General features: G+C 44.7%; 1 protein-coding gene across 1 annotated transcript; it reads right to left on the reverse strand.

The window, feature by feature from the left end:
* Positions 1-110: 110 nt before the first annotated feature.
* STOML3 (stomatin like 3) lies at positions 111-10,488 on the reverse strand. Its single transcript, XM_040583749.1, is given in 8 exon segments — positions 111-1,288; positions 1,438-1,572; positions 2,601-2,698; positions 2,701-2,803; positions 4,343-4,425; positions 5,663-5,735; positions 6,562-6,665; positions 10,069-10,488. Coding segments are annotated over 8 exon segments (849 nt in total). The 5' UTR covers positions 10,121-10,488; the 3' UTR covers positions 111-1,087.
* Between the last annotated feature and the right edge of the window lie 1,234 nt (positions 10,489-11,722).

Below are 11,722 nucleotides of genomic sequence, written 5' to 3' on the forward strand. Positions count from 1 at the left end.
GTCTCCAGAGGAAACTCCAGAGCCTCTCTGGGCAGCCTCTTCCAGTGCTCTGTCATCCTCAAGGTAAAGAAGTTCTTCCTCACATTCAGACGGCACTTCCCATGTTGCAGTTTGTGCCCATTGCCCCTTGTCCTGTTGCTGGGCACCACTGAAAAGAGCCTGGCCCCATCCTTCCTACACTCACCCTCAAGATGTTTGTGTGCATTGAGAAGGTCCCCTCTCAGTCTTCTCTCCTCTAGATCAAGCAAGCCCAGCTCTCCCAGCCTTTCCTCAGAAGAAGGGAGATGCTTATTGTATATAAGACCTGCACCGCCGCATAACAACATCTGCAAAGGAGGATAAGAAACTTCCTGATGGTGCAAGACAGATACTTTGATTAATATAGAAAAAAATTTTTCCCTTGAGAATTGCCCCAGCTTTCAGATCTAGGAAATATGACTGTAATATCTGGACATATATTCTCCTCCTTTTGTTACAGAGCTTGTAGAAACGTCAGTTATATGGCAAAATCCAGCTGAGGTCAGTAAAGCAAGCGCTGATTTCTACTCATATAAGGTAAAGAATAGGCCGTTCCACTGACATACCAATTATCCAGTAATTCTGCTAATAGTTATAAGGAATACCTCTAAGGTTAGGGGCCAAATTCTTCTTTCTGCTCCACAGGACTTAAATTAAATACCAGTACCTGACACTTTTGCTGTGTTGCATACATCAAGAGCTCAGAGGTTCTTGTTTAGCAGACAAATCACCAAATAATTGCTACACTCAAGACTGTAAAATGCGGTGAAAGCATCATTAAAATTTAATTTTAAGTCTAACATGCATTTTACATATTTTATTCCATTTTTATATATTTTCTTCCATTTAACTTGGAGATGAGTCTAAGCTGAAACTGCTTAGTGCCTGAACCTTGCAAATGCAGTCTCCAAATGTGGAAACTATGTGTGATTATTAAACTATTTTTACTTTTATTTTTGGTACAGAGGACCCAAGCATGCTTCTCCTTTAATTCTGGTAATCTGGAACCTCTTGCTTCCCAGGAAGCCTGGGAAATCTCTCTGCCCAAGGAGCTAGTGTAGAACAGTCTCTATCCCTCCTTACTTCTCTGCCCCGAACTCTTAAACATATTTATAGGGAAAGGGAAGACAATGGTGGAATTATTCTTTGCTGCCAAGGTTGTTAGTGTTTGTAGGTAGCGCAGCTGAAGACCTGCTGGAGACTCAGCCAGCACCATGGAGGCCTGCCTGAGCGCTTCAGAAGCATTCTTCTCGCCCTGTGCTGCCACGACCTGCAAAGTAAGAGACATGGAAATGGCACTGTGATGGTGTCCATAGTGGGGGAAAATTCATCTTTACAATGAGGAGAAAACAAACAGGCACTTGGATGCCTGGGACAAGAATACAAGAGCTTGGGGGCTGACATTGCCACGGGTCTCACCTTAGCTCTTGTCTCTCGAGCAGCCTCTGCTTCAGCTGCCATTGCCCTCTGCATGGCCACAGGAATCCTGACATCTTTGATCTCCACACGGGCCACTTGGATTCCCCACTGCTCTGTAGCGCTGTTGAGGATAGCCTTAGGGACAAACACACAACCCACCAGGAAGAGCACAGTGCCGGCAGAGAGAAAACCCCGCGCCGCACCCTGCTGCTTGGGCAGAAGGAAGGGCAGCACGCAGACCTGCCCCGGAGAAAGACGGGGCCCTCCAGGGGCACTAACACCCAACGCGCTGCGCGTACAGCGGGTACCGCAGCCTTGCGAAACTCCTGTCGATCAACACTGGTGTCTCCTGTGTGGCTTCTCTACTGCCTCCTAAGCAACGGTCCCTGCCTTTTCTTTAGGGGGCCACTTTCCACACTTCACCCTTTTACAAAGTAAACTTTACAAAGTAAACAAAGGGAACTTCCTACAACAGCGCGACCCTGTAAAAGCTCGTCAGAGCACACCGTGGGTGAAAGTGCACAGCGCTGCACGCTGCTCTGTGCTCAGGCCCCTGGGCACTACTGCAATTCACGTCACCACCGTGCCCCTGGCTCTGCCCGCAGCCGCTCTCCTGGCTGCAGAGGGGCACAGTCTCTCCTGGATTCCGCTATGCCTCGTCTCTGACTGACAAGAGTAAATCAGCTGTTGGATTTCTTCTCTGCTCCCTCCTTGGCTGTGAAATAAAACCCCCAGACAGATGGCATTTCAAAGTGTAAAGGAACTCAGTTCTGCACTCTTAGTTGTTATGACAGGAGATACCAGCCTTGCCTCCATTAAACCTCAGTCAAGGGTCTGCTCAAGACAGAGCTTCCCATGAACAGCAGGCTTCCTCACCACTCGCAGTGGCCTCTGTGGAAAGATTAAAGTAATTTATTCAAGTAACTGGATAATTTCAGAATCTTAATTGCCTTTTGGTAGGAAATAACCTTTCTACAAGAACCAGGGGAAATACTTTTAGAATAACTCTTTCTGACTTTTAACAATGAGACGGTAATTGAAAAGAAAACATGAAGGAAAATTTTATTATCGTTGTTGAAGAAAAAAAAAGAGATTATTCCTAATTTGCTACTTCTCAGAACTTGTCTCCATGCTGCTCCGTGAATTTTGAGAGCCAGATTTACCTGAATACTGTGCGCGATCTCCTCACGACCTGCCAGGAGCTGAGCCAAGCTCTGTGTACCCAGCACACCTCTCAGGGTGCTCTGTGCCACGAGGAAGTAGCTGAGTGGACATCAGTGACGTTGGCGACTGCGCTGACAGCACTGTGGATCCTGTAGCATACCACCCCATCGACCTGGGCAGTAACGGCATCTTTCGTGAGAATCTGCATTCCAGAAACATATAGAATTAAAGAAGGGAAATAATTTGTTTTCCCCTTAGTGAAACAAAGGCCCTGGTAATTCAAGGAAGCTAAGAATTTCTTTTGGTTTCTTTGACATTCCCCTGAAAAATTACTTCAAAGAAGCTATACAGCATCACTACAGTTTAAACTGGGGCAAAATAGCGTACATGGCCTTTAAACAAACTGTTTCAATGGTAAGTGAATATCATAACTTGAATTAATTTCTTCTGTAATAATAGATTATGATTACCCTTTTCCTTTCTTGTAGAAAGGGCCATTAATAATTTTATACACTGCATGCAGTTTGGAAGATCTGCACTACTTCCCCCTAAACAATGTATTTCTAAGAAACACCAGCAAATCAAAACAAAAATGAAAAGCAAAGTGCAAGAAATTGTGAGAAGAAACTCTGAAAAAATATTTTAAGTATTCATAGAGGAGTTGTGTTATCTTTTGCCAGACAAGTCCCCATGCCTCAGCAGGCAGCTGGCCTCAGTGGAGCACTGATGATGTTCCACTGTCTCTTCCCTCCTTAGCATCTGCTGCCTGCAAACCGATGTTTCACGGGAGCCCTGCCAGCGGCTGCAGAAGCCACAGCAAAAGCTGCTAGACCTTGTACAGCACAAGTACTGCAACCGTCTTCCTTCCAGACTCCTGTTTCAGGGGAGCCATTTTTCATTCCACAACATGCACCCGTGCAACCTGCACTCTGAGGAAAGGCTCTTTGTGATTATGGAAAGGTAATGGTCCAGGGAACAGCTCTGGAGGCAATCGCAAGGGGCAACCCTGGGGGCCAAAGGGGTCCTGGGGCCATCTCTTCCCTCTCTGCTCTTTGTGTAAGGATGGGGACAGCAGTGCCAGCTCCATGAGTAGAAGCATTGTACTGCAGTGGGGCTGGGGCCACACGGAGTGAAAAGTTGATCAGGAGGATGGGAACTGCTCAGCAACTGATTCTTCAGATTAAATTCTTCAGTCAATGTCTGTCAATATCATGCATACAGATACGCCCCTCCATTCCTGCTTGGATCTGAGTTTAGTGGATGGCTGCCTGCTAATTCATGTTAATTTAAGGAGATTTGTTACCCCTATGTAATTTGCCTTCTCAGAAGCACAGAGTACGTGTACCTTCAAGCAGCAGCAACATCAGTGAAGGCTTTTTGGAATGGTGAGCTGCACGTCAGACCCAATTCTATTAGGACATTAATTTCTGAAATTTTTTAGCCTCTCCTCTCTTGTCCTCTCTGTTTCCCATTTGCAGTTCTGCCTCCCCTCCCCCTTATCATTTATCTCACAGTTCTGAATATTAGCAAAAGGAGTTTGCTTGGCCTGCAATGATGTGTCTGCAGGTTTTCATAAGCAGAAGTTTTGTAAACAGTTTGGAAGCCAGAAGATACAGCAAGTAAGCTAAATTCTATATTGTAGCTCACAGCTGCAAGGCTATAAAACACCTGCATTGTTTTTGATCGTGCCATGAATCCACTCTACCTTTTATTTCTTAGATGGCTGCCAGAGAATAGTTACCTCTTGTGGAGGAATGTTACAGGTAACCATTCTAAGATCAACCTTGATAAACGTATCTGTACATGGAAGTATGAGGATCATACCTGAAAAATAAAAATAATTAGATGAAAAACCTCTGAAAGCTAAGTCTAGAACCAGGTATCCTGTACAAAGCAATCAGAAATACCCACAGGGTGGGGAATGAACCCACCTTATTACTACAGCTGTCCTTTCTGCTACAGGAGGTGACAACAGTAAGGTTTTGCTTTTTCAAATAACAGGGAAATGCAGATATCTGCAAACAATCTGAATTTATTAGAGCTTAATGACCTCGGGCTCCGGACTGGTAATAGGCAGATTGCAGGTCTGGTCTCAAATCTACCATGAGACTTTTGGCAAAAATTCCTTCCATGCCTTTCTTTAGTTTCCCCTTATTAAATCATAAGCCATCTATGGTACCGTATGTGGGTCCCCAGGAAAGACACTGCTGAGGTCCAAATTCCTGCACCACCTGTAGGCTCCCACATGAGGAACGTTGTCCCAGGGTCTGATACATCCTGTGAAGGAGTCCCTGACATAAGAGACGGACACTTGACATAACTATTCCTCTAATCTCAGCACCTTGCTCAGGTGCCCAGAGCCACGCAGAAGATCTCTGCACCTGCCCTAGCTGCTTTTGGGACCACATGGCTGTTACTCAAGAGGAAGGACAGTACCTGAAAAGGACTTTTTCCTCTTATTTCGACTTCCAGTTTGCCCAGTTTCATTGCACAGAGGTGGTAACTGCACCAGTGCAAATACCTCATGGGTTTGGCTTGTATTTGTGATTTGCAGCCTGATCCTAGGTGACGGTAACAAACTCTGGATAGATGCTGAGTGTCCCTGCCCTGGCGCATTTACCACTTTCAGAGCAGCAGACAGCTAAAGAACTGGCAGCAACAGGTAGTGTTGGAAGTGAGGTAGAGGGAAAGTGGCCACAGTCACTCCAAAAAGTCTGTGGAAGACCTGAAGACTGAATTTAAACCTCCCTGTCCCGCACCAGTGTCTGCAGCATGAGCTTAACCTGTTGTTGCCCAATCTACTCAACAGCAAATCCACACCTGGTATCAAGGTCCTCAACCTTCTGTGTTGTGCTGTGACAAGCGGTGGGCTTTATCTTCTCTTCAGAAAAACAAACACCCTGCAGGTAAAAGAGCTGCAGTGGAGAGGACCATCTCATCCCCCTCGTGCTACGAAGAAGGATTTATTTCATGGACCTGTGCAATTCTCTATGTGGTTAGAGTGCATCATATTTAAATAAAAACAGCGCATCATAACAGGAGTAAAACCGCATGCATTCACCTGGTCCCTTTGCTTTCTTAGACAGTATACGTCCCAGCCGAAATACAACAGCACGTTCATATTCTCTGATAACCTAGGGAAATATTTTAAATTTAGAGTGTTACCATTCATTCTATCCCTGCTCTCTGGTTTGATTTTTTTAAATCTTTGGCATCTATATTAAATGTGAATAAATGTACAATAATATAGGAACCAACAAAGCTGCAAATCACGAGGCATTTCAAGTCTTCTCCTCACCTCATGCTTTTCTGCGAAAACTCAGACCCCCTGGTCCTGCAAATGGAGTACTAAACAGATCAAACATGAAAGAATTGTCACTGATCTAACAAGGCTACCCACAACCCCCTCAACATCAATACTACACTCAGAGGAGCTATAGGCAAAGGATGTCTTGCTTGAGATAATCTAGCTAACTACTGTGGTTACTCTAGCAGGACTACTCAAGGCCTGGTGTTCAGGGCAATCACCCTGGTAACTCACCCCTAAAAACTGCTTTAAATTAATCATATTCTGCCCATGTCTTGATGGGGCATTTTGTGGGTTTAGGTTATATAGCAGCTCAATGCAGGGAGCCATGTTCCCATGTGCTCATGTTAATCACTATTGCTGGCAGCATCAAATAAGAGTTCTTCAGAAAAGTTTGTAGATTTATTCTCCCAGTGTTGCAAAGCAGGGAAATTTAACTGATGATTGAGAATGGAAGAAATTAAGAGTAACTTGTGGTGATACAGAAAGTCAGTGGAAGAACACGACTCTCAGTCCCAGACTGCATCTTCGCTACAAGCACCTATGATTTCCAAAAAGTAAATGTGAAGTGCCTTGTCTTAACAAAATCAAGAAATCAATAAATGTAAGTAACAGTGATGATAATTTATGTGCCTCAGATCCCACTAGCTTACCTTGATACATGTCCAGATGGAAATAGGAAAGGTAACAAGCACCAGGAGGAATGAAAGCGAAACCAGGATCCAGCCACAGACGCCAATGCCTTCCCGTCTGTCAGCTATAACAAAAATAAGGAATAAGAGCAATGAATGCAAATTTTGAAAAGTTATCTGAGGCATGTAGATCTAGCCCAGTGCAATCATGAGGGACTGCAAACTCACTCCCTCTTCCTCCCTCCTATCCCTCATAGAAAGTCATAAAAACACCTAAGCAAATATCCAGCTATATTGCCCTTTTGCCCAAAACATTAAAAGGGTCAGAAAGTACATTTTGCAAGAGGAAAGAAAGAGGAAAAATGAAAAGCATTGCCAAAGCTGAGGGCTGTGAAGGAGAAATAAAACATTGGGTGGAGTATCCATGGATATGAATCTCTGTCAGTGTGCCATGAGTGGGGCAGAAGATTTAGTTCATATGAAACAGCTAATAATGAAAATGAGTGGAACTCCTGCTGCCTTTAGATGAACATTTTGAGGAATATTTATGGACCAGTTCATCCACTGGACCATAAGCTTAAAAACCAGTGCTTGTCAAAGTGCACGCCCCTGCATTTTGAGCAATTCTCTCACTGGGTGCAGCTCGTCTCATCCCAGAACGTCATGATAATGAAATTTCATTATTTCATTATCATAAAAACACATCAAAATACTTTCATCATTTTAGTGCCTGAAGGGAAGGCAATGGTGAGTTGTTGTTCAAGTACTAGAAGTTTGGGAGTCTCTTTGTAAGGAAAAGGTGACCAAGGAGCAGCTGCTCTTTGAAAAGCAGCTGGAGCCACTGAGGTCCTCAAAGAAGAGAGTGAGGAGTGGAACAGGACAGTCGTGCCACCAGGATGGAGTGCTGCAAGGTCAACTGAATTTTGCTAAATGTAGAAATGCCCTGGCTCAGGAGAGTCACAAGAAAAGCAGAAGCTGCAGGGATGTGGGCTGGGCTAGCCCCAAGGGCTGCCCGACTGTCAGGTTTGGGCCAGAAGAAAATTTTTGCAGGCATGAGTATCAGCAGACAAGAAGCTGAACACCACACCCTGTTTCCCAGCCCAAGAGGAAGAGGCAGGAGAGACGGATGAAGGCTCAGAGGTCTTCTAAAGAATGTCCCCCATCCTGATGGAAAGATGCAGCATGATTTGGATGTTACAGGGTTGCACTGGGAAATTCTGACATCAAATTCAATTCATATGCAGATAGAAACTGATAAATAGAAAAGAAAACGATTCATTTTATACATTGTGAGAAAAAACTTGTCACCACAGCGAAACAGCATGAGGCTACCTGATCTGTAACACACAAGTTAACAGACCAGCAGAGCAGGACTGACAGGTTTGTCAGAAAAAAAACCAGCAACCATGGAGGAGGAGGCACAACACATCGCTCCTGCAGCTCCTTCCTCCCTCCAGCATCCATCCGTGCAGCTCTGGCAATGCAAACTGCAAGCCTGGGTGTTCCAGCCGAGCCCTTTGCTGCTTGCAGTCTTGCCCGTCCTAATTCTGAGGTCCCCACTGCAGGTTTAATTACTTGCACATAAATATGTTTGCATCCAAGAAGGCCAAGTTTCAAGCCTTCCTGAGAGTTGAGCACAGAACTGGTGCACTGGGAGCCCAGCTTTCCTCCCGACCCTTTCCAAAAAACAGTAATTTGAAATCCCTGGCTGTTTTGTGAGGTATCATCAGCCATTCTGCAATCAGTGGTAGGAATGGTACGAGGAGCTCCCCTGAGTAAATTACCAGGAAGACCTTAAGGCCATGTGTATGGAGACAGGGCTTTTGCTTTAACGTGAAAATCTTTAACGCTTTCACTGCTGCTTGTTTGCCACACAGTGTACTTCAGGTTGAACTAGTCAGGCTACAACAGGTACACGATATACCAGCAGTCAAGTGCCTTTTAATCAGTGGAGAGAGGTCAAGGAAACTCATGGAATGGGCAACATTCATAATTTTTCATCCAAAACTTGGGGAAATCAATCATGAAGGGATATTGTATTCAGCAGAACTCAACATTCTGCACTCCCTCTATTTCACTTAAACGATTAGCTTACAGGAAAATGTCTGCAGATCTATTTCTCCAGTGCCAAAACGTGGTTATGAAGAACCTCCTCAAAAGCAATTTTGGATTGTAGCATCATCTACCATCATCCACCTGAAACCACTGTGAAGATACCTGGCAGGAATGACATAATCCACAGACAGGGAGAATGGCTGGGAACAAATGCCTACAGTTTGCAGACTGATATTCAAGCAGCTGAGAAGAAGTAGGGGGTCAAGATAACACCTATCACCACTATGGGCAAAAAGCACACATCCAAAACTCGACAAAGTACAATGGAATCCTCCATGAGAACTGTCCTAGAGATCCTCATGCCAACTGAAAACATAGATTCCAATAAGGAGGATATGAAAGTTTGCCTTCTTAATAGTGAATCCAGACCTAGCTCCCCCAAACACACCACGAATGTTCTCCGATTACCCTGAAGTTTCAAACCATTTTACCACGTGACAAATGGAAGACTCTGAAAAAGTAGTGAAGAATAAGGATCAGTCACAACCCAAACTATCAGTGACCTGTTTTGCCACACTCGTATATGGATTACAATAGTTGTAAACACCAAAAAACCTCACTCACTTGGGTCTACAGTCCAGAGCAAACCACGAGCTGTAATAGACTGCAAAATGTCAGAGCTCATCAACGAGCAGCTGTGGAAAAGCTCCAGGATAATCATAAGATTCACTCTGCGTTTTCTTAATACTCTCATCATGATGGTACATCATGAACACACTCGATACACAAAATCATGATGTGTGTATCAAACTTGAAAAACAAATGAAAAGCTGCTGTCCAAGTCGCCCTGTGAACATAAAGTGCTGCAGGCAAAAATCTCCTTAGTCTCCTACAGCAACAAAGAGACGGAGTAGCCTCAGCTTCTTGTAACCACTACGTACCGCCCTGCTTTCGACAAGCATCCAGATCAGTCCTGCCTAGAATTATGCTTGTTCCACCACAGCATCCGTACTTACAGCCAGACACAACAGTGAAAACAGCACACATTGCCAGTAACAACTTGGTTTGGCATCAGTTTCCTTGCTTAAAAGAGAGCACCAGGTGTTCATCACAGAAGTCCAAACTCATCAAGTGTCCTTTTGGGGCTGAAAAATTCTTCTACCTTCCTGAACTAACTCATCTTTTTCCCTTTCCATCCCTACATACAAAAGTGTATCAATAGCTGAACTGGCCGTTTTAGTCCCTGGGGTTATTTTGCTGGAAGGCAGATGCTGACACATGCTGGCAGGGCAGTATGAGGCAATTTGCTCCATCACTCACAGTGGCACATACTGAATTTTCAGCTCCAGCCTATGTGGGAGACATGGTGAATGCCTGGGATCAAATGTACTTTTTTTTTGGTTGGTTAGTTTTGCTCCTTTATACTAATACTGAGAAAAAAAACCCCACAGAGACACACAAAGTAGGGCTTACCAATTAGATGCTCTATGTTGTTTTTCTTGGGCGTCTCTCTCTGGGGATCCATCCCATTTGAGGGAAGCTCTGATCCCCCTCACAGATGAGCCAGCAGCACACCTTGAAACTGCACAGCGCTCATGCACAGCACTGAGAGGCAGGTTGAGAAAAGGAGAAATCCCCGCTTGTACGAGAGCCCTCTGGGAGCTAGTTACTCTGGTGAGGTGGGGATGTTTACAAAAACAAAGTCTTGTGGGTCAGAGTTATCCCTGGTGTAACTCCATGGTCTTCTGTAGCCATCTTCTGGCTGGGGATGCACTTGGCCCAGCTGGTTTTAGACCCCACAAAATCCAAGCTGGAAATTAATTCCTGTGAATGAGTAGTATCTGTCACCACAGAGAAAAAACAAGAACAAGACAAAACAGAAAGAGAAGATAAGGAGAAAACAAGTCCTGTGAGGAGCAGCTGAGGGAACTGGGGCTGTTTAGCCTGGAGGAGGTTCAGGGGAGACCATGTCACTCTCTACAACTACCTGAAAGGAGGGTGTAGCAAGGAGGGTGTCAGTCTCTTTTCCCAGGTAACAAGCAATAGGATGAGAAGCAACAGCCTCAGGTTGAGCCAGGGGAGGTTAAGGTTGGATATGAGGAAAAATTTCTTCACCAAAAGGGTGATCAAGCATTGGAACAGGCTGCCCAGGGACACAGTTGAGTCACCATCCCTGGAAGTATCTAAAAGACACATAGGCATGGCTCTTGGGAGTGCTAGGTTAGCGGCTGGACTCGATGATCTGAAGGTCTTTTCCAATCTACACAACTGTATGATTCTATAAAGCCAGAGGGTACGGATCGAGTACCGCTCCTCTGCTGTACACCTTACTCAGCTGCTGTTCAGATCTCAAACACCAGCAACACAAATAATCCTCCAGGTGAGGTCCCCATGCTGCGTAGAATAGCTCATCGCACACTTCTTGATACTGTCCACCGCTACAGGTTAAACCCTGTTGTGCTAGATAACCTAAATACCACAGCAGAAGCATTTCAGCTCCAAAGTCTTAAAACTTTCCCCAAAATATTTTTCACAAAACACATTTTAATATCAACAATCCCATCAAGCATAGCATTTCAGACTAAGCCACTTCTGCAGGCTGCAGCAGCAGAAAGCAGCCTTCTCGAAGGATGCAAACCTGTTCTTATTTGAGAAAAAATGAGAGGTGGCTTTTCCTATGTGATTTATGAGTTTTGACATATAGCTGCATTAATTATATGGCTGTTTTCCGTGGCATCTATCATCTACAATACCTTTGAAGATCTGGCTCCAGCTGCATCTCGCTTAAGCCTTCCTCCCTGCCAGTAATCACACTGGCCCCAGGTGGGTCATTCAACACTGATTGCTCCCCAGAGAATCCTTTCTCAGCTTCACAGAGAGGAAACTGCACCACTGAATGGGTATTTTAAATCACAGTGAAAACCATAAGCACAAACAGCTTGCAAAACTGGGCTTGACATGCTTATTGCAAAACCCTCCCAAATATGTGACAACATCTATTTCAAGTCATTTGTAACATTTTCTTCATTATTTGGCACATCAAGCTGAGCTGTAAGATCAGCCTGTTCAGGACAGATGCCTACTAGCAGGGTGGGAAGAGTGAACACTTAGAAGAACAACGCGCTTC

Source organism: Falco naumanni, chromosome 2, assembly GCF_017639655.2.
Source record: "Falco naumanni isolate bFalNau1 chromosome 2, bFalNau1.pat, whole genome shotgun sequence".
Classification (NCBI taxonomy): Eukaryota; Metazoa; Chordata; class Aves; order Falconiformes; family Falconidae; genus Falco; species Falco naumanni.